Source organism: Plectropomus leopardus, chromosome 9 (assembly GCF_008729295.1).
Source record: "Plectropomus leopardus isolate mb chromosome 9, YSFRI_Pleo_2.0, whole genome shotgun sequence".
Taxonomy (NCBI): domain Eukaryota; kingdom Metazoa; phylum Chordata; class Actinopteri; order Perciformes; family Serranidae; genus Plectropomus; species Plectropomus leopardus.
The window spans coordinates 10,859,435-10,881,424 of record NC_056471.1 but is presented as its reverse complement, the minus strand read 5'-3'; the positions used below and the strand labels follow the sequence as shown (position 1 = coordinate 10,881,424).

General features: G+C 41.0%; 1 protein-coding gene across 1 annotated transcript in view; it reads left to right on the top strand.

Annotated features, from left to right (window-relative positions):
* Positions 1-1,463: 1,463 nt before the first annotated feature.
* Positions 1,464-21,990, top strand: part of gria1a (glutamate receptor, ionotropic, AMPA 1a) — an 87,558-nt gene continuing 67,031 nt past the window's right edge. Inside the window, 2 exon segments of the mRNA XM_042492814.1 lie at positions 1,464-1,790; positions 1,934-2,068. Of these exon segments, the coding sequence (XP_042348748.1) occupies positions 1,703-1,790; positions 1,934-2,068 (223 nt within the window). The 5' untranslated portion in view covers positions 1,464-1,702.

Genomic DNA, 21,990 nt, shown 5'->3' with positions numbered 1-21,990 from the left:
TTTCTTGTCCATGTTGGTTTGACAATTGAGTTTCAAAGTTGAAAAATTGGAAAAAAAAATCCTTTGATTTAACACAGTGTTATATTTCTGGCCTACGTGTCACATACGGTGCATGTTGGCTTGCCGAGCATTTTCTAATTCACAATGAAGATAAATTGTTTGACTCGAGGAATTTTTTTGTATTTTGGATGTAAATAACGTGCCAGAGTGCATTTTAATCACAAACAAAAAAAGAGACATGGAAGGTCTCGCCAGTGGTGTAGTGGAGGTTATACACAGATATATGAAGTATAATCACATGATTTTCTAGATCTTTACAGTAAACCCACCCATCAGCCAAAAAGCCATTGGAATATATAGGAGAATATACTAACTTCCTTCTCCCTCACCTGCATCATACCTCATCAACTACTACACCACTGGATCCCGCTGACCCCCAGACAGAGACCTTGTTTAAGCCCCAACTGTCCTCAAATCCTTGAAACGCCCCTGCATGCACCTGATCTGTGGGGCTGCTGAGACTGGTTTTTCTTCTGGGAAAAGATGAGTGATGATAGCAAATGTCAAACCATTTTAGACAAGCAATTCATTTAGTACATATACTGATAAATATATCAACGATCGTTTATTTACTGGCCTCCTGTTATTGTGCAAAAGTGGCCCCTGGGCAAAGCAGGCTGAGTATCCCAAACATATAAAGTAATGTAAGGATTTAAATCTAAACTGGATTGCAAAAACTTGTAACATTTGCTTTATATATTTGCAGAAGCTAAAAGCCCTACATTTCCCTACATGTGCTTCATATATCCTTAAAATCGCTGCTGGGTAATTGTGTAACTATTCAAAGAAATTCAGTATGCAGTATAGCCAAAAAGGTCGCACATTTTATCTTGAATTGTTTTGATAAATGCAAAATAACTAACTTCAAAATAAAAGCACATTATAAATTCATTGTAGGTAGTAATTTGGATACTTTTGCAGTGCGGGAAAGTGAATGGATATCCATGAAATCCCGTGCGTCTCCCGAGGGACCTGTGGGTGCGCGCTGAGGGTGTACACTGCAAAAAATATTCAGCCTACGAGTCATTTGCGTAAAGCATTCACAGTGAAAGTGTCATTTTTTGTTTTTTCGGAGGTGAAGACATGCATGCAAGGTGATAAATGTCCCTTGTTTCCTTTGCGAAATTTGATGTTTGCAATGTGTCGACATGTCATGTCCTTTATGAGCAATCTGCTCTGATCTACCTTGTTGCACTGACACTTATTTCCAGACATTTATTTAAAGAGGCGAAATTACCCAGCAAACAATATACAAGTGGAATCATCTTGTCGCACTGAGGGAGAAATCCGCCGTTTAAGGAGAAAATAAAAAATATTAAATTTGACATTGAGGCTCAACAGCATTAAAAACAGAAACGGACGCATTTTTTGCAGTGCGCCTAATGCTGAAGTCATTCTCCGTCTCATACAACAGCAGCCAAGGACAAGAGAGCATCAGCAGAGAGAGGGAAAAGAGGAGAGAGAAAGGTGCCTCCTCTCGCCATTGCGATAACTGTCTCGGTGTTGAATCGATGTCGGTGTCCAAGCTGCTCTAACAGGAGGCGATAGGAGTGGCGGAGACGCGCGGGGATTTAACTTCACACACGGACAAACCTATGCGTGGATTTCGGCTCTTTTTCCCTTCGCCAATGCAAAAGGAAATATGCAGCGAAGCTTCACCATTCTCTACACCAGTTTACTGGGGATGTGCTTGGGATCAAGCTCAAGTTTTCCAAGTAACATCAATATAGGTGAGAATGGCGCACACGCAACAGACCTATTGTCTCAGCATTGAAACCTTTATTCCAAGTTTGCTTCATGCCTCCTTTTGATTTATGTGTTTTCCCTCTGATTCGGGTCCAACATTAACTCCTGTTTCTTTGCTGCTCAACAGGAGGATTGTTCCCCACCGAATCGCACGAATATGAGGTTTTTCGATTCGCCCTCTCGCACCACCAGGACATCCCCAAACTGGTGCCGCAGGTGGATATGGTCAAGATGGGGAATAGCTTCTCCATGACATATGCCTGTAAGTATCACCTCACTGGAAGCAGATTATGCTTACTGGCGTTTTGCATTTTCTGTGTGTGCAGCCCGTTTTCCATCCCCTCAATCTGTTGATCGACTTCGTAAAGAGCGCTTTGAACTCCACGGGTTTAAAACATGCGCAGGATAATCGCATAAAAAAATATAGGCCTACTGATAAAACTCCCGTTTGTTAGTGGGTTATCATGGTAACTGTTGCGTGGGACGGCAAAGGACTTCTTTTCTCTGCTGCTTTCCTCTTCGTGATTGCAGCCTGATTTTGCGCTCTGGAGAAGCCACGGGGATTTAAAACCAACCTCTGTAGCAGCAGTAGAGACCCAACGGTCATATAACATCAGGTTTTACAGCTATATGAATTTGAAAACGGCTGCCGCTGATCCCAGTGCGCCTTTCTTTCTTTCTTTTAACCGAACAGGAAAACAAAGAGCCAGAGCGCAGATCGGGGCTCCCAGGCGATGAGAACAAAGAGGGAAAACGACTCTTTAAGTGCATATCTAATTAGCTACGAATCACAATCCGATTATCTTTTTCTGGCAGAACGCACACTGTTAAACCATCCTTCCCTAAAACCTCAACAAAGACATGCGCGCAGGCTTGCGCAATACATATTTCAACTTTTAGCACTTCAGGACCTGATTTTTCTAATCTGATCTTTATTAGAGTATATGTTCAAGAGAAAGAGCTGTTGCATTTTCAACTGAGATAATAGCATGCTGGCAATGGGATGCAAGATTTATGGTCAACAAGGAAGTTAAAAAAAATAATTACTTGGTCAGAGCAGTGAGGACGCCATTCTCCTGTGGGTGATAATGTGTGCCATTATGCCACCCAAACATAACTCCATGTCTTAGCGAGACAAAAGAAATGCCAGTCGAAATTGTTTCTTCTTTGTTAACCCTGCACTTATCCCTCCTTTGTATTCTGACAAGAGTTTGTCACCCTTGAGGCTTTTCAGCCGTGCTTTTCTCCTTCCATCCTCGACTCCTCTGAATTTGCCTGTGGCTCACTCACACTCACTACAGTGAAGTCGCACACTTCCAGGAGATACCCTTTGACAACTGTGCCTTCCTGACTCTCTGCCAGGTGTGTGTCTCAGTGACAGACATTTGATTACTTCTTTCAGACATTGATTTTAGCATTTCCACTTTGATACGTGGCTGACATTTAAAAACTGGTCTTTATTCCGTTTTCACTGGCCTGGATGCAGTTGCAGATATCAATCGGAGCTCATAGAATGATCAATGGAGAGGAAAAAAACATGATGCATTTTTTTCAAAAGACAAAATTTGAGCATCACTGTGGCTCAGAATGAAGGAAAGACTAAGGAACAAACTCTATATGCTTTAAATTTTCTGGTTCTGTATGTTGAATAGAGACATACGTCTGTTCAGAGATGAGGCATTGAATTGTTTTCTAGGATTTTTATGTATACCTGTTACCACACCAGCCAACACAATTCACTTGTGCACTCGGTTAGTGTATGGTTCAAGTACAAAGCAGTGCTATAAACCAAGAATATTTAGCCTAGAGTAAATACAACCTAATATTAATCAAATCTTCAGATCTACACAAGTAAACATCACCAGGAGAAATCTGACAGCCTCAAATTTTCAATCTAGAATATAAGACAGCTTTCATTGCTTACCCTTTTTAGCAGCAATGGAAAACGTGTAATATTAAGCAGCAAACCGTTCTAACTGTGGTTTGGAATTTGGTGCCAATCCTAGATCTTTCTGTGAGGACTAAAACCTCAGTTCATCCATCAGGGCTCTCTGAGACCAGATGAGCCACTGAGCAGTACACACTCCTTGACGCAATGCAAAAGACAACATTGACGTGTCAATGTTTGGGCTCAAATAGCATTGTGGCAGTGATATCGTTTAGGGGTCTGGTAACCCTGCTTGCCAGTCTGCCATGCATGTAAGAAGTCTTCAGGGAGCCTTGGATCGTCCCACTATCTTTTCTTGTCCCAAAGACGTTGGATCAAGATCTTAGCTTCAGTGGTAAAGGAGACAATATACCCTCAGAGGTGATATTAGCTATAAAGTCTTACAGATTCTCTACATGGTGATCATAGTGTCAGCAGTGGGGCAGTGCTCATGAAATAAAATTTCTGATGAACAATTCCAATGTGAGGAGGGTCTGGATTCATAGGAGTCTGGTTTCAAAGGTCAGTGCAGGATAGAGCCAGCATCTGCAAGAAGGTAGCTATTGACAGACGAGTTATTGCTTTCCCACTGCTGTAGGTTGAATCTTGTAATGGCCAGGATATTGCAAAGCTTCACCACCAGAGCTTTGGCCTCTTCCTCCTTTTGGGAACCAAATCTCCAGAGACCTTTGTCCACATAAAAGGACTTTTTCACCATCTCATGAATATCTTATCCCAACTGGCAGTGATCACAAATGTGCTTCTGCTGTTTATATGTCTCATCCTTTCCCTCTGCAGTGTACGTAGCTGTAGCTTTGGGAATGGAACCTACTCCCATAGAAATTGTCTCTGTCGCTGGTCAGCTGTCAAAAGACGATGATCACTTTGTCTTTGAATTTCTTTGATCGGATCCCACTACTGTCCAGCGTGGAGGGCTAGTGTGCTTGCTGATGAGTGCACTGGAAAGTGAAGGGTCCTCATCAACTAAATCACTAGCTTTACAATGTAGAGTGTGTAACATGGTGCATGACAAACGTCTGCATTGTCCCTCACTAAAGTTGTAGTGTGCTAAACACTGAGTTTACGGATATTGTGAATTTCCCCTGTGTGGGACTCTTATCTTTCAGTCTTATCTCATCTGTTGGGTCTTTGGTTCCTCTGCTGGTTTGTCTTGATTCTGGATCTTATTTAAACTACTACACTAAACAGGGAGGAACAGCATACTAAACAGTGTTAGGCTTCTAAAAGCACATAATAATAATAATAATAGTAATAATACAAAGGTTTGGTACTAACAAGTAGCTGCAGATTATAGCAACAAGCAGCTTTTTAAAACTCCATTCAATTGCAGAAAACTGAGCAGAAATCCACCTCAGCTACTCATTGAACACCTGTTCATTAAATATCTCACAAAGCTAGCTCAGTTACCCAAGGCCTTGTCCACATGTACCTAGGTATATTTCTTTCTTTATCTGTTTTGGCATTTTATCCACAAGCAAACTGCATTTTAGGTCAATTAAATTGAATGTTTTGAAAAAAAACTGTCCAGATTTAACATTTTCAGAAACTCTGTTTTCAGTGTTGACGTGCAGGCAGGGGTAATGTTTTTTGCTGTGTATATTTGGCTTGTGAAGCATCATAAATGAGGCAACATTTTGTGCAATGGCAGATGTAACTAAAATAGTTCAGGCTCTAATCTTGCTAACTTTTTACAAGTTTCCACATAAATATGCAATCACTCCTCCATAGGGCTGGACAAATGGCTTAAAATGCTATCAAGATAAAAATCTAATAATAATATCAGTTGATATCAATAATTATCCCGTTCAAGTCAAATCATCTTTTCTCAGATTTTTTTTTTTAGAACAAAGGAGGGAAAAAAACCCTGTTTTAAAAAATATGCGTCCTTGTGGACCAAGCCTTAGAGTCCTGGAAATGCTCCAACCTGATTGGCAGAGAGACAGAGGCCAGTGAATGTTCATATCAGAGAATCTAGAAGCCTTTCCCACACAGAAGTTTAATGTAATGTGGTTGTAGCAGTTGTTATGAGAGTTAGTTATGAGCTTTGAATTGGATTGGAAATAAAGCATTATGTGCAACAGCACTCATGCAGATTTATAGACACTGAGTGCTAGCTGCTGGCAAATGTCGAACACTATCACAAAAAGGAAATTTGCTCTTGTGTGTTGGGGAATAGGAGATATCCCTACACATTACACGCATTTCACATTATTTAGTATGATTCTACTACCTGTTCATAAAAACAGACTTTATGAAGTTCCTCCCGTCCAGAGCTTTATAGTGTGTTCAATTTTGCAGGAATGCATTTAAAGAGCTGCAGAACACATTTGAAACCCCCACCCCCACCGAGAGCTGTGTAATGAAATGTAAACACACCCAAAATGCCCTCATTAATGAGAAGGTCCGCTGCTCAGAAGGGAATGTGATGTGAATATGAGGGTCAGGCTGCGGCTGAACGTTTCAAGGGATGTCGCTTGTGGAAAAAACATGGTGCCTAAAGCAGCAGAGAGGGAGGGAAGGAGGGAGGAGGGGGTACAATGATGTCTTAGTCACAGTGTGCACCCAGTGGAGAGACAGCAGCACCAGCATACATACAGTTAAAGAACAACATGGCGATTTGGACTCAAATGGCTAACATGCAGCATGGCGTACCTTCTGTTAACTGCCTTTTCTTTGTCTTTTTTAATGAGAACATTGCTAGATTTTCTTTAAAAATCCATGTAAAAATTGTTTGAGTGTAAACGCAGCTCTTTTGCAAAAGAAATACGAACAATGATCAATTACCATGTCAGGAAACTATTTGAAACTGATAATTTGATTAAGGATCACTGCCAATATTCAGGTTTTCCCAGAGCTTAACTAGATCCAGACACTGTCAGCACTTCAGGATATCTACAGACTTTCTCTCCATCCAGGCAACCCTCTCAGTCTTCTGCCATCAAATATGACATCTTTTCTTCAGTGTGTCACGCATATCACCGCAGTCCATGGGTATGATGGTGGGCTGTGGAACAGGCGTGTCAGAAAGATTCACAGCAGAGGGAGATGGCAAAAATGAAAGTGACACCTCTTCCTGCTGTGTGTCACTCGTTCTCAAAGAGTTTTTGGATGTGGAAGCTATAGAGACCTGTTTGTAAGGAAGGGCCCTAGGGCCCGCTTATAATGAGTCAGATGAGAAAAGCGGCCTATTCCTGGGTCTCTATTTAGTATGCCTGTGTGGAGGAGTGTGCATGTGTGTATACGTGTTTGCATCTGGGTGCCTGTTCTGGCATCTGTGTAGGATGTCTTGAGTGAGTGACAGTTCACCTCTGTAAAGCGTGTGAGTGTGGGAATGTGCCCGGGGCTCTTGGGGGTCGGCAAGTGTGAAAAGCAGCGGGTGAATGGGCCCTTGTGCATGGAGATGAATGGAGCTCCGGATGAGGGTGATACCCATCAGCTGGCTCTTATGACTAGCCACTTCCTCTAGAAGCAAGCCCTCCCACCACACACACAAAAACACACATGCTCACACACACTCGCTGGCACCTGCCTAAAGAGCAGGGGGCAGGAGGCTCAGGGGTTGGGTGGACTAGGGCAAAGGTGACAGAGAAAATCAAGACAAGAGAGAAGGAAAAACATAATAGATAGAGACATCGAATGTTAATGGCGAAGTGATTCATTTGTGTGTGTGTCTGTGGAGTCATCGGGGAAGTAATGATGATGGCGACATTGTCGGCATAATGTGAGACAGGATACTGGAGCTAATTTGCATTTCTCTGACTTCTCTCTTCCGTTCACATACACAAGTCATGAAGTGGCAGAGTGCCTGTATTTTTAGCATTTATTATCATGGATAATAGCTCTTTTTCCATATGCACCTTTGTTTTCACATGTTCAGTGAAAGCACTTGCTGGACTGGCTCATTTTACATGTTTCCAGTGGTTAAAAATAACTGCCAGGGATGCTGTATGTACATGGAGAATATTAGTCACTGTTCCCCTCAGTTAGATACCACATTACCATAATCTGCTATTGACTTGGTTTGTAATAAGGACGTCAGTGAATCGCTAGCTTCATGTCAAATCCCCTGCAGGCTCACGCCTATATTATCTACCCTTCTCTTTGATATCCGACATGTGTGTGGTGAGATTCAGGCTAAGCTTTGGCTATTTTTGGTAGGAAATCTGTCTGAAGAATATAGAACCTAACGACAGAATTTTTAGAATTAGATGTATATTTGGCTCCACCAGTCACTAACTTGCATTTGATTTTGTGTCCAGTTCAGGCATCGTGGTAACAAATCTTTCATTAAGACTAATTAGTGTTCATGGAGAAGACGATTTGGGTTGTCACTGGGATGTAGGCAGCAGTATTTCCCAGGGTCTCTGAGGGTCGGTTAAAGAAGACTCGAGGTGAATCTATGAGGCAGCCATAATCAATAAACAGAGCAGCGCACAGAGGGCTGCTCAGCCAATCAATATGGAACAGATGAGAGGAGGCTGGGGGGTGCTTCCCTTTGGGCGGGCCTAGAGGACAGATATGAATTACTGTTGGCTGATGGGATGTATGTAGGTCTGTGTCACAGAGAGTGTGTACAGGTAGAGGTCAAGTACTGGGCTGATCGAATGTTGGTGATAAATCAAGACTATAGTATCAGTGATGTCAGTGGTATTTACATTGAATAATGAGTATAAACATTATAGTTAAAACTAGAGATGCACTGATTTTGACATTCTGAGCTGATACTGATGTTTAAAATAACAAGTTGACTGATTGCCAATACCGATATCAGTGTTTTTATATTGTTATTTTGTATTAAATGAGATTTATTTCCCCTTTTGTACCATGGAAACAAAGAAATCTACACTATGAAAAATTAACTGAACAGCTTCCATCCCTTCATTAGACTACCACTGAATGAGCACAAATTCAATCATACAAATTTCTGAAAGAACATTTAATATAACATTTCACATAAAAAACATCTTTAAAATATAAAAAAATAGCATCTGCTTCAAAAGCCTTTTTACTGTGTATGTCGTAATTCTCTCTCTAATATCAGTTTATATTATATTTATATTTATTATATTATATTTACTTTATTATATCACTGTGAGGACATCAACAAATTCCTCCTTCAAACAACAGTAATTGCTTCTTACAAGCTTCTTACTTAAACTTCATTTTACAAGTTTACAGTGAATGCATCATGAGGACGTTATAATTTATCTTCACCCAATCCGTATTTTTATTGACTGGAGTAAATAGTTATTTTGTTCTTCTTGGACCTGCTCATTAATTAAAGTTTGTGGCTGTTAATCTCAAGTTCTGCTTTCAAGGCTGTGCGAAATTAATATAATGTAACTGAAAAGCATAGGCCACTGCCATCGGTGAAAGTCATCTTATTTGCTGATAGGCCAATAACAGTCAATAAGGGAAACATTGGCTGATACCGATGTTTAGCCGATAAATCGGCTGTCGTAGCTATATTTGTTGTGGCACTAAATTTTAATCCAGTTTTTGATCAAATTGTTCTGTGTCAGGCTGTAAGTTTTGTTTTCAGATGCGAAAAAAACAGGATGTGAAGTCATGGATCTGATGTAGATAGTCAGGAAATATTGAGTGAAGCAGTGCTGCATTTTTTAGTCTGATATTGTAACCTTATATAGACACTTGTTTAATAATTCAATCCTTAAAAAGAAACATCAGGACAGAAAGCTAGGCTTTTGGGAAGGAAATACCCGTGCAGATTTTTGGACTTATTTTTATGCACTAATGTCAAGTTGAAGGTCAGAGTTTATTAAATAAGTTATTGAATTTATTATTAGGAGTGGTTTGAATGGAAGTGACAGAGGCTACATCCACACTAAAACGCATATCTACTGCTGCAGTTGCACCCTGAATCCATACTACTCTGCCGTTTTGGAACCCCTGAAACAGAGACCTTTGAAAATAACCCAGTTTTTGTTTGTCTGTAAGTTTAGTTTGTAGTTTAAGTAAATCTCTGGGGTTGCGTTTCAGTCTAGACGGGCTAAAACAGAGACTTTTGAAAACGATGACACAGACACCCAATTTTGCTTCCCAGTTAGGTCTTATCAGTCACAATGTGTGAAGCTAAAACATTACAACTAGGCATACAGACTTTTTATTTGGTTAACATTGCTTCTTTCCCATTGCCATGGCTTCCTCTGCTGATGGATAACGTTCCTCGTACTGCTCTAATATGTCACCGTATAGGCTTCGCAACAAGTCATATTCTTTAACGACTGCTTTATAATCATGTGTTAATTTCAGTAGTAGATCCACCTTTTTTTAAGTTCAAGCAAAGAAATTATTGGTCTTGCTTTTTGCCATATTTTCTGTAACTAAGCAACCAACCACAGAGGAGACAGTCTGCCTCCTGTTTTCAGCAGCACGTGCATGTCCTCTGTATGTGATTGGTCATGTGATATGTGTTGTCTGGCGTGTTAATATGGATAGAGATTCTTTTTGAAATGGTGCTTGTTTACAGAGACACTTTTTGCTTTTAAAATGAAAAGATATTCATGTGTATGTGGTCTGAGAGGCAGAGAGATTATTCACAGACTGGTGCGGGTGTGACTCAACATAAAACAAAAGATATCATGGTATTACAGTTTATTTTGTCTGGTTTTGTCTATTGTTCTTATCAGTATAATGGATATAATTGCACTCCACAAGTTAACCTTGAGTTTAATTGGGGAACATTGTGTCATCTCAAAAAGGAAATCAGACAGAGCAAAAACAAAACAGTCAGTTAGGCGGGTTTTAAGATACATCGCTAAGTTAACCAATCCAAACTGAAAGAGGAAGTGAAGGAAAAATTATCACTCACACACTGACCTCTTGATACAGCTTTGACTTACTATACTTCAAGTGTGTTTACTTTCAGTTTTACCTGAAAAAATAGTATTTCACATCAATGATATCCAAACTTTTTGGCTTGTGGCCCCTAAAAACAAATCAGTGTTTACTTGTGATCCATCGTCACTGATGGGGTTTGTTGTTGGGTCGTGACCAGGTCAACCAAAGAAGGAGATAATTTCCTGCTTTATTCTAATAGTTTTTATGGCCCTGAAAGACCTAATTATCCAGTAATTCAAAGAAAAGATTTGACAATTAAGGTTGGGGTTCATCTACTGCAACATTTACCTTGCTTAAGTTTTCCTCATCAGAGCAGTTTCTTGCTCTGCCGACTGAACAGAAATGTGCACACGCATGTGAGACTGCTTTGCGAAGTTCTGTGGTCACACTCTTGCGCACGCACAATAGCTAACAAGAGACAGAGCTCGAGCAGATGCATTTAATGTATTATTCAATGCAGCACATCCACTGCTATCACTTCATGGAGTTATAAGCATAAATATGTAATAATAACTACATGGGGAAAAAAGACAATTGAACTAACTCTGTTAAGCGCTGTTAAAAATATGCAGCACTCTAAGATCTGCCTGGAGAAACTGAAATAAAAAAAGTCTCCTGGAAACTTTATTTCTGTAGTTATTATATTCACCCTCTTTGCTCCATTCTTTCCCCACAGGGGCAAACAACACCCTAGAAAGGAGAGTCTGAGCTGGGATGGAAGTGTTAAGAAGAAGAGGGTGGGGGGGTGCAGGTTAAGCTGCAATTTCAGCCCCGGTGGCTGGTGTCAGGGAGGCTCTGGGGTGTTGTATTTTTTTTGTGTAGCTACTGTGTCAGTCATTGAGGTACAGCTGTGGTGACTGACTTCCACAGTGCATGCATGTTCAGAGGGATTACCGAATGTTCAATGGGTTATTGAAAAAGGCGGACGAATAGCAGATCACCGCTCCCTCCTGACTGTTCAGGACATGACAGTTATTTGTCGAGGAGAAAACAAAGAGAATGGAGGGAGAAGGGGGAAAAAAGAAAAGAAACTGACGGTTGTTCTCCTGGGCTAGAGTCTGGCAGGTGCTGGTTTGATGAATGAGAAGGCTTGGATTTTTTTTTTTTTTTTTTTGTTCTGGAGCGCCAGGGATAGAGAATGGCCCATAGCAATCAATGTAGATCAGCCAAAACTGCTCCCCAAGCAGCCGAGTGATAGAGTGTGGAGCAGAAGGGGGATAGAGATTTCTGTGTGTGCCTGCGTTGCTTTGCAGAAGAAAGGAAGAGGAAATGTGCACATGGGGCAGGGGTTGAGGGAAGAGAGAAATGGTTAGGAAGGAGAAAATAAGCAACCTGTCATTTAATCTCCTCACCTGCTGTGTGACCATTTTCTAAGAACAACTTGCCACATAAAAGTAACCCCAATGGCCATCCAGCGCCTTGAGGAGGAATTCGGTTGTGTTGACAAGACACCAGTCTTTATCACACATACACTTCACCACATAAACACACACTCCACTGAACACTGTGTCCGCTCTGTTTCTATTTGTTCTCCTCATTGTCTTTCTAAGCCTGCTCCTAATCCTTCTCTGTATTCATACAAGCTCACCAAGTATTTAAAACAAATCTGTCGTCTCTGGAGGTAATGGCAGCTGGGACATGGAGGTCTGAGCCGAGACGTGTGGGGCTGGCAATTAGAAAACAATGTGTTCGGGGGATGAGGACCAGGATTTGTGCTGCGGGGTGGAGGGACGAGCGCCGGATGATGGCAGCTGTCATGTTTTTTCGCAGCAAAGACAGAAGCAAGTCTCTCTTTTGTCATACGGTACATCTCAGGAGCTTCTGTGTACTTTAATGAGGAACAAAGCCTACGAGCATATTAAACACTGTGACATAGTGTAGCTGCTCTAGCAGTGACAGCACAGCCGCACAATACTCGCAGTACTAAATGACTGCCTTGCCATGACACCAGACCTGCAACAATTGATGAAAGTTGGAGGCAAAACTTGGTTAGGCATTATAGGCAGTAAGACAAAATGTATTCATATATTTGAATATTTGCCTACCATCACTGATTTTAACACACCGGTTTTACTGTGTGGGTGTTTTCAGCTTTTTAGGCTCATGCTACAAATCAGTGAACAGGAATAATGCATGGATTTATACTGTATATATTTGTCTGTTTGCTAAGTCCAGCCCCCCCCACTGCTTACTGTTGCTACGCCTGTCAAGCTTTCTGTTCTGGCACAGGATATTCACTGTAAAAATCATATACTTTATTTAACTTAAAAAAGTGAGTGTCAGGGCTGCCTTCAATGTTTAAGTTGACTGAATTTGAAAAGGTGAGTTGCATTATTACATAATTACCTCAACTTGTCTTCTTAAATTCAGTCAACTTCAAATTTTAACTTTTTTTTTAAGATGAAACAAATAGTTCATTTTTACAGCAGTTTATCATAGTGTCGATGGCAGATTTATTTAAAACTATAAGGCATCTTTGAAACAAAGAGTTTTTGACTTTTGGCAAAGGTAGAAAGCTTCTCAATTCTAGCTGGTGATTGTCTTTTTCTGTCTATGACACTGTCGCAAACACTGAAGGCTTAATTTGCAAAAAGAGATCTCCATTTTTGTTTCTTTCTCTAATTCATGTTTTTTTGTCTGTGCAGTCCAGAAAATACAAATCAAACCAGTGTTGGCTTTTTTTTTTTAATTTTTAGAATGGCTTCTATCGGGTTTTTTTTTTTTTTTTTTTTTGCAAATTAAGTCTTAATGTTTTCTTATAGCTAGCTGATTGGTTAAAAACTCAGTCTTACTTTTCTGACTCAGCTAATGAAAAGCTACTTGGCTTTGGAAAAAATAATGCTACATTAGTGTTTGGCAACTAGACATTAAGCTAGTTAGCTGTGCCTGTGCAATTTATGTGTCCCTGAGGGTCCACGTTGCTATTTTCTTTGGCAGAAAATTGGTGGCAGGGCGCTGAAGAGTGCCTTATCCCAGCGCTTCATAAAAAAAAAGGCACTGATCATTTGATGATGATACTTGATGAGCTTGTACAAGATTTCAGTATGACGATAAAAGCCCAACATTCACCGGCAACCAGGGTTGGACGTTAGCACCAGCCACCTGCCAAATGCAGGTAAAATATGCAAGTGGCTGCTAGATTTGGTTCACCCACCAGGCAAAAACAATGGCAATGTATTAAGGGGTTGGTAGCTTTTGAATTCCACTAGTCACAGCGGCTGGTAGACAAATAGGTTCCTTTTCAACCCTGCCAGCAACATTAATGTCCAGCCAGTCTGCCCCAACAAATGTGCTTTTCTGTTTTTTGTCCCACATATGATACAGCTTGGATAGACACAGCCAGAAATAGCTTTGCCTCCATATTCTTAGTTACCGGGATGTCAAGTCCCAACCCATAAGATTGGTTGCATTTTAAAAAAAAAAAAAAAAGAAGAAGCATGAGTGTCGCAAAAGTGTCTTTCTGAAAAGTTTAGACATTTCCAACAGGAAGTGCTCAGAGTGGCTGCGCAAAAAAGATGAAGTACCCTGAAAAAAACACTTTGTGGAGGTGGCCCAGATGTTCTTTTCTCATTGGGAACAATAAAAAAAAAAGATGTTTGTGCTCAGAAAATCAAAGTGCCATGTGAACACAGGCCCCTACTCCTTTGCTCTTGTGTTTTTGGTTTTAGAATGGCCAAATGCTCCTATTAAAGCCTTGTGCATACCACATCAACGTGGAGAAACCAAAGACTGGCTCGCCTGCTGTGCCTGGTTACAGCTGAGATAAGCTATGATTATACATTGTGACAGAGGGGTTTGGTAAACTGTCAATTTTGTGTGTCAGTGTGATGAAGTACCTGTATTTGTTGTGTATTTACTTGATTGTATTAACCAAAGGACCATCTGGTCAATGATCAATGAATTGTTTCTGAAGTGATTGAAAATTAATTAATAATAATTGGTTATTCATTTCAGTCATTTATCAAGCAAAAATGACACGTTAGTTTGATTTAATGATGTCCCCTGGAGGATTTAATGCTTTCATTTTTCATTTCATGGATTTCCGGATTAAGTGATTAATCTCAAATGATCACAAAAGTAAAAAAACAGATTATCAGCAGTAACGGTAACTGTTGCTTGCAAGCTCTAGTTAGTTGTAAGAAAATGAATGCAGCGTTTCTGGTTGCACTCATAGATTCTGCTCAAGTCTATCATGAACATTTCATTTCCCAGGGGCTCAGCTGGAATTTGTTGAGGAAAATTGTTAATTTATACAGCAGTATAGTGTTGAATTAGCATGCATGTAGTGTGTTTTACTTGTCTTGCTTCACATATCCACCTCCATCACTTCTTCTGTCAAAGAAAGAGTGTGAGCAGGACCATCCCTCTGCACCTGTCGACACTGATACGCAGATGGGGAGATAATTGCGAAGGGATGATTGTTAAGGAGATAATTGGAGTTTCCATACCCCCTGACAGGAGTTGGTCTGGGCTGGGTTTCTGACCTGCTGCCCAGGTAAGCATTTATTCAGCAGGCGGAAGGGCTCCGCGGCAAACCAGATTGGAAACACGGTGAGAAACAGCGAGGAGGAGAGACAACGGCCTAGCGTGAGAGGGTTAGAGAGTGAGACACGGGAAGAGAGAGATGTGTTTGGAGCCGAGGGGAGTGCTCTCACACCCTCGATTACCCATTTAATGAGGCGATGCGGTGCCATTGTTTTATTACTTAGAGGAAATAGGAGAAATCTAGATTTCGCTGTGTGTTCCCTGCGTTTCCCACTGCTAGGCTGGCATCTGTTCCCTTTGTTCGCAGCGGTCTCCCTATCATCTCCTCTCGCAGACACTAATGCTTCTGTTTCTTCTCCTCTCCAGAAACCAGCTTTGCCTTCTGTCCGCCCTCACCTACATTTTCAAGACACGCTTGATTTTGGCTCATCCTTATTAACCTTCCATTACCCCCGTTTCGACTAATGTAATCTCTCATGAGTATCCAACGCTTCCCGACATTAATCTAAGATCTGTTTGGCTGGTCAGCTGCTCTGATCACTGCTATTCCCAGTGGTGGAAGCTTAAGAGTTTAGAGCATGCCATATTTCTCTTCATTTTTTTTCCTTCTTTCTATCTTCACTTCACTACCTCATCTGTCTTTTCCTCCTTTTTCTGTATTACTTTCTCTCTCCTCTTGCCACATACACACCGGTAACAGCTCTGACATAAACACAATTTTATTGCTCTTGCACTGGCAGTAAATCTCCCTTAAGCTTGAGGAGCTAAAGCTGTTTATACCAGGGAACAGCGAGCGCACCTCTCTGGAGCGAAACACTCCATGGGGCATATGGATACTCCAGGGACGAGGAAAGGCAGTGAGGCAAAGCCCACCCTCTCCCAAAAACCTCTAAAACCTGTTGCATTTCTCGCACGGATGAAATGATCTCTTTGCAGACACATTATCACAGAATGAATCATTTTCTCCGGGATAGAAGTCGTTTGCAGGAGATCCCAGTGAAAACTGTCCTTGCAGTAAAAACCCTCCTACACAGACACTCATGCAGATCCAAGGTGGTGCTGTGTTTCAGTCCCCTGGGTCCCTGTCCTCTGAATAGCGGGAGATTTATTGCACCGCATGAGTCATTCTGTGTTGGAGGGCTCACAGTGTAGGCCACCCCCACCCATCACCTGAGGGATTTTTCACAAGCACAAGCTGTGTGTGAGACGGAGTCTTGTCAAAACCAGCGAGGCATTTTTTGTTGTTGAAAGGGGTGCTGGGAGCTCGTGCAGTTCCTGAATGTATTTGCCCGTGTGTGTGAATCGGATATCGACTTCTTTTGCCCGGCCTCTCATTAATGTAGCTGATTAGCTCTCCGGAAGATGGATGGGACCAGAGGGACCACAACATGCTCTCTGTTTTTATTACACACATCATCTGACAGTTATTAGCCATGGGTGGCTGAGTGGAGTATGATTGTGTGCGTCTTGCAGTGTCTGGTGTCAGATGTGTTTATCTCCCCTCAAAGTGCTCTGTGGTTGATTGAGTGACCCTTCACCCCTGTGGAGGTGGTGTATATTACTGCCTGATGTGACAGGAACCTCCCTGCTCCTGTCATCCCTCTCATTTCTCAAAAGGATACCTTAAACTAAATATGAAGAAAGATACTATAGCTTACTTTGTGATTGTGAGTGGGGCAATTTATGGCTTTATTAGAGAGCCGACAGTGTGCAAATGGGGGGGGTGGGGGGGGGGGGGGGGGTTACAAGAAACAAAGGTGCTCGACCAGTTATGATTTAGAGACCCTCCAGTTCACAGTCAGCATCTGCAATAGTGAATAGAAGCATTTATAAGATTTCTCTGGCAGCACAGGGTTGGACATCATGCTGACACCCTTGGTGCTGCAAGATTTGTAAAAAAAAAAAAAAAAAAAAAAATTTACATAACGGTATACTTTATTCACCAACAAGATTATTTATTCATCTCTGAAAACACTGCTGAAACAGTCAATTGATATTTAAGACGTCAATGAATCGATCTGTTGTTTTTATAATAATAATTTTGATGAGCAACTGATTGTTTAAGTCAATTCCATAGACTATGAAAATAATGGATGTGGCAGCCTTGATGTCCCTTAATGGTTTGTAGACTCCCTTTTTGAAGCCTCGTTTGGCATTATGGCCATTGCCATTTTGATTTTTTGGAGTCAGAAGTGACCAGATTTGGGCAAGAGGTTGGAGAGAGGAGGCCCTGCTCTTAATTTTGTGTAACTTTGGGCCTTAATAAAATTTAAACAGGTGAGTTGTATCTGAACAGTTGTCATGAATGTTGAAATAATTAGCTATAGAGACCAAAACTGTTTTTTTTTTTTTTTTTTTTTAACATGGTGGTCTGTGGGGATTGACTCACTTCTGGAGCCAGCCTTAAGTGGCCATTAAAGGAGCTGCAGCTTTTGGCTTTTCGTGTTGGCTTCATTTTTTTTCAAGTCTACAGCCATGCTAGCAGCTCTTTGAGGCTGTACTTAGGCACAGCACTACTTTGCGCATAATGCTAATGTCAGCATGTTAACATACTCACTGGGAAAATGCTATCATGTTGATATTAAACAAGCTGTGTACAACATTCAGAGCATATCTATGTTTCGGAGTCTGAGCTGAGATTGTCTGCACACGGTTCTCAACGTGGAGTTGGCTTAGCTGACAGAAGCAAACAGCTTGGGTGGTATCTAATTTTCAATATGTTTGTACGTTCCAGAAGCTTCAACGGGTTATATGGTATATGGCAGTATGAGTGTGTGGTGCTAAAAATCCCCTACAGCTGGTTGAAATAATCCCTTAATTCAACAAGTTAGATGTGAAAATATGCAGTTTTCCCTGCTTTCTCTCTCTCTGCTGTTGCTGACTGTCACCTGGTGGTGCATGCTGTGCACTACATACATTAAGTTTAATTGAAAAAGGAGCGACATATTTTTGACAGTGTTGAAAATCATACCATCACAATTTTTAAATACACTGGTATAACTATTACCATGAGATCGCATCAGCCTAATCAGCAGTAATTGCCCATAACCGCTGCATGAGCGCAGCACAGTGCAGAGCAGCAGCACTAAACTAGCCAGTGGGAAGCACTCACAGGCACAGATATGCACATGCAGCCAGAAACAGAGAGGCCCAGATTGCTCTTAATCTTGGTATTTCACTATACATTTACATAGCAAATTGTTTGCTGCTATACCAATGTTCTGAATGTCAGATACAGCTCCTTTAAGGTATGATGTTTACCATGTTCACCATCTTAGTTAAGCATATTTGCATGCTAACATTTGCTAGACCAGTAGACCTGCTGGTGGTGCCACAGGGAATGTCAGATTGTCACAAAATGCTTCATTTTTTGGGCACCATGAATGTCTGTAGAAAACTTCATGGCAGTCTCATCTAGTAGTTGAGATATTTCAGAGTCTATCTGGAACTGCTTTAGGCAGTGGAAGATTGCAAACGTCATTTTTTCAATATATTCTGACATTGTATTGACAAAAGGATTGGTTTGAATAATTAAAAAAAATCTGATGAGCTGTTGATGGAAATAATAATTAGTTGCAGGCAGGGTTGGAAATTTGCACCAGCTGCCAGCCAAATGCTGGTAAATTATACAAGAGGGTGCTAGATTTGCCAAACTCACCAACAAAAAATACAATACAATCTGTTGAGTGGCTGCTAGATTTTGGAATCCATCAGCCACAGGGGCAGGTGAATAAAAGTTATTTTCCCACCCTGGCTGCAGCCCTATAATATAGTGTCTTTGGTTTCCTTTTTGTGTCCCTTTATGTATTTGCCCCCAGTTTTGACTGAAAATGAAAACAGATTTGACCTCCTGAGGCATCAGTCTGAGATCTGCAGTCTTGTGGTGTAAAGGTGACATTGGTTGGACAACATAAACCAGGGTGTAACAGTAGGATAGAGACTCACTGAATGAAGGTGGTGTGTGACTCTGGGAGTCAATCTGGCAGGGTTATGCTGAGGTGGAGGTAAGCTGGACTGGATTCAGCTGCTCACTCTTCCATTCCACCTTCTTTGTTTATCAATGCCCAGAGGGAAAACAAAAATTTCGTTTTCTGGTTTTTACTGTTTCACAGTAAAAACAAAAATACACAGAACAGAGAAAGTCTGTAGTTGATCAGTAGATAAGATGCGCTACTTAATTAGATGTTCTATTTTGTGGAGTCACCTGATATGTCACTCCTCAGTAGTAAAAGAAGGACCTTTACGGATGACTGAGCAAGAACCCTCCAATCAGCTCGTTCCCTCCAGCTGAACCCAGCTTTCTCCTGCTGTGAAATTCCTTCTGTACCGCTGACCTTAATGTTGCACAGGATAATGGCATGCAAGTCTCAGGGGAGGAAAATAGTAGAAGCCCCGTGTTCTCTGTGTGTGTTTGTGGAGGCGTATAATGTATATAACATCCTTATCAGAATTTGTGGTTTGCATGCCTCTGCAGTAAACCCCTGAGTGTAGAGTACATGTGTTTACTGAGCCAACGCGCCTGAAAGACATCTTTCATTGATTCTCGCAAACATGGTTGTGGCTTCCCCCAAAAATGCATTTGAAAAATTGTTTTGCGATGGCACCCGGTACATTTCAATTCAACTTTATTGATTTTTCTTGACATATCAAGAAATGCAGAGCTATTGTAAAAACAATCACGCCCACACAAAGGAGCTGCTCTGCAATACCAGAGTCGTGTACACGAGTTAGTGTGTAGCTCCAGTGGAGCAGCTGGGAGGCAGGTAGCATGCACAAGGGCACCTTGACACATTTAAAGGGAAACTATGCCCATTTTCAAAATTCATACATGTTATTCCTATAGTCTAAAACAGTCCAAATACATAAGTAAACATGGACAACTCTCTCCTAAATCCAAAAGCCAGAGAGGTAAATTTGTGATGTCATAGGGTATAAAGTTCAGAGCTGCACTATAGACAATTATATGGACCAACTGGAAAGATGTTCTAGATGACACTGAGAGCAGCCAGGGGAATGTTCTGAACATAAAGGTACATTTTCTGTTTCAGAACTGAGAACACTACAACAGAATAAAGCTCATTTGGGTATAAAAAAGGAAACAAACTTCATGTGGGTCCACAAAATGAGGCTCCTATTCATTGTCTTTGGAGCAGCTCCCCACTGACATCACAAGTTCGAGACTTTAGTTTCTCTGAGAAAGAGTAACACGTTCACAAATATCGATTGAACTGTCCTTGAATCTCTCATAAAAAAGAGATGTTGTTCCCCTTTAACTGATGCCATTTGGCATCAAAAATAAGCTGCATTTACATAGTGTCAAATAGTCTCACTTTGATATTTTCCTTACAACAACTTAAAAAATCTATCTTTATTTTATCAATGATGTGTCTTTTATTTCTGAGCATCTGTCAAAAAAGGTTCAGGCTGCACACCAAGCCCCTCATAGATTTAAAGAATCCACCATAATTTTAAGTACATATGTATTTTTTACTTTCTTAATGTAGTCATCGAGTCAAAGTAAGACTTTATTTTTAAGAGTGAACCAGTAGGGATGGGCATCACCAGAGACCTCGTGATTCGATATTATCACAATTCTTGATACAATTCTCACTTCTCACAAATGTTTTATGATATGCTAAGTATGGTGATAACATACATTGTGATATATATATTTGTTACCTTTTTCAAATGTAAATCATGTCCCCAAAGAAAAAAAAATGAACATTTTATCCAATAAGATCAAGTTTTAAAGATGAAGTTTCTCACTGAAGTTATTTTTACTGCTGCTAAATGTGTCTAGTAGACTCAAAAAGCAACTGAATTTATTATTTGAGTAGGCTATAAAAAAGTTTCATTGTATTAATAATTTATAGAATTAAAAAAAAGATACTTGGCATCCGTACATTGCCAAATTTCAAAATATACTATGCTTTACTGATTTTTTCCTTCACCAGTAGTGCTCCAGTATGTGATTTTTTCCTGAGCTACAAACATTCATTGGCAGTATGAAGGATGCAGTGTTGCCTACCACCCCCCTAGCATCACCCTCCCATCATCCACAACTTCAGATGCAGGAACAACTGTCACTAACACGCCCTCTTTGTGCAGCCGGCGCAGACACGTCTGTCATTTGATATTTGGCTCATGCTAAGCAGAGGAACAGCTGCAGGGCACAGGATACAGAGAACAGGGAAGACAGTAGCTGCGTGAGTTGTTTCTGACAGCTTCTCCTGTTGTGCGAGTATCAGTCCCTTTAGGATTTGATTTTTTCTCTCGTCTCCTGCGGCCCGAAACTCTTTGACCACGCAAATCAACTTATTGTTCATTCATAGGAAAAGTTTAGAAAGGGTGAAAATATAAAAACAGAATACAGTTCCAGTGAGCTTTCCTGCGTCATTTGTATGCTGAAGGGTTTTGTTGACTTTTAGAAATGATTATGGTTTGTTTTGAGTGTAAATAAAAAATGTGACGCCGTGGAAATGCGCCGCAAATCTTCCATTATTTCAGAAATTATCAGAGGATTCATTTTGCAAAGCCAAGTCAGTTTTGCAAATTTGCTAATTCCTTGAGGGGGAACCTAATTATGACAAAATGTCCAAACACTCACAATTCCCACTTCATCTTCCAAAAGTCCTTTAGCAGCTCTGAGCGACCATAATCCCTGCCAGAGAAACAGACCGTTGCCCGGGCAACCTCAGTTCTGCCGCCATGGCAGCTGTAACTGTGGCGAGGAGACACGGAGTGCCAGGGTGGACAGGTGTTGCTGGGGTCTCCGAGATCTTTTTAGGTCTCTCAGCCTTGCCTCCAGTGTCGTTACACATGTGGAGCCCCGCTAACAAGCCCCTCACACACAAACACACTCAATACGCTCCTCTTCTATACCGCCATCA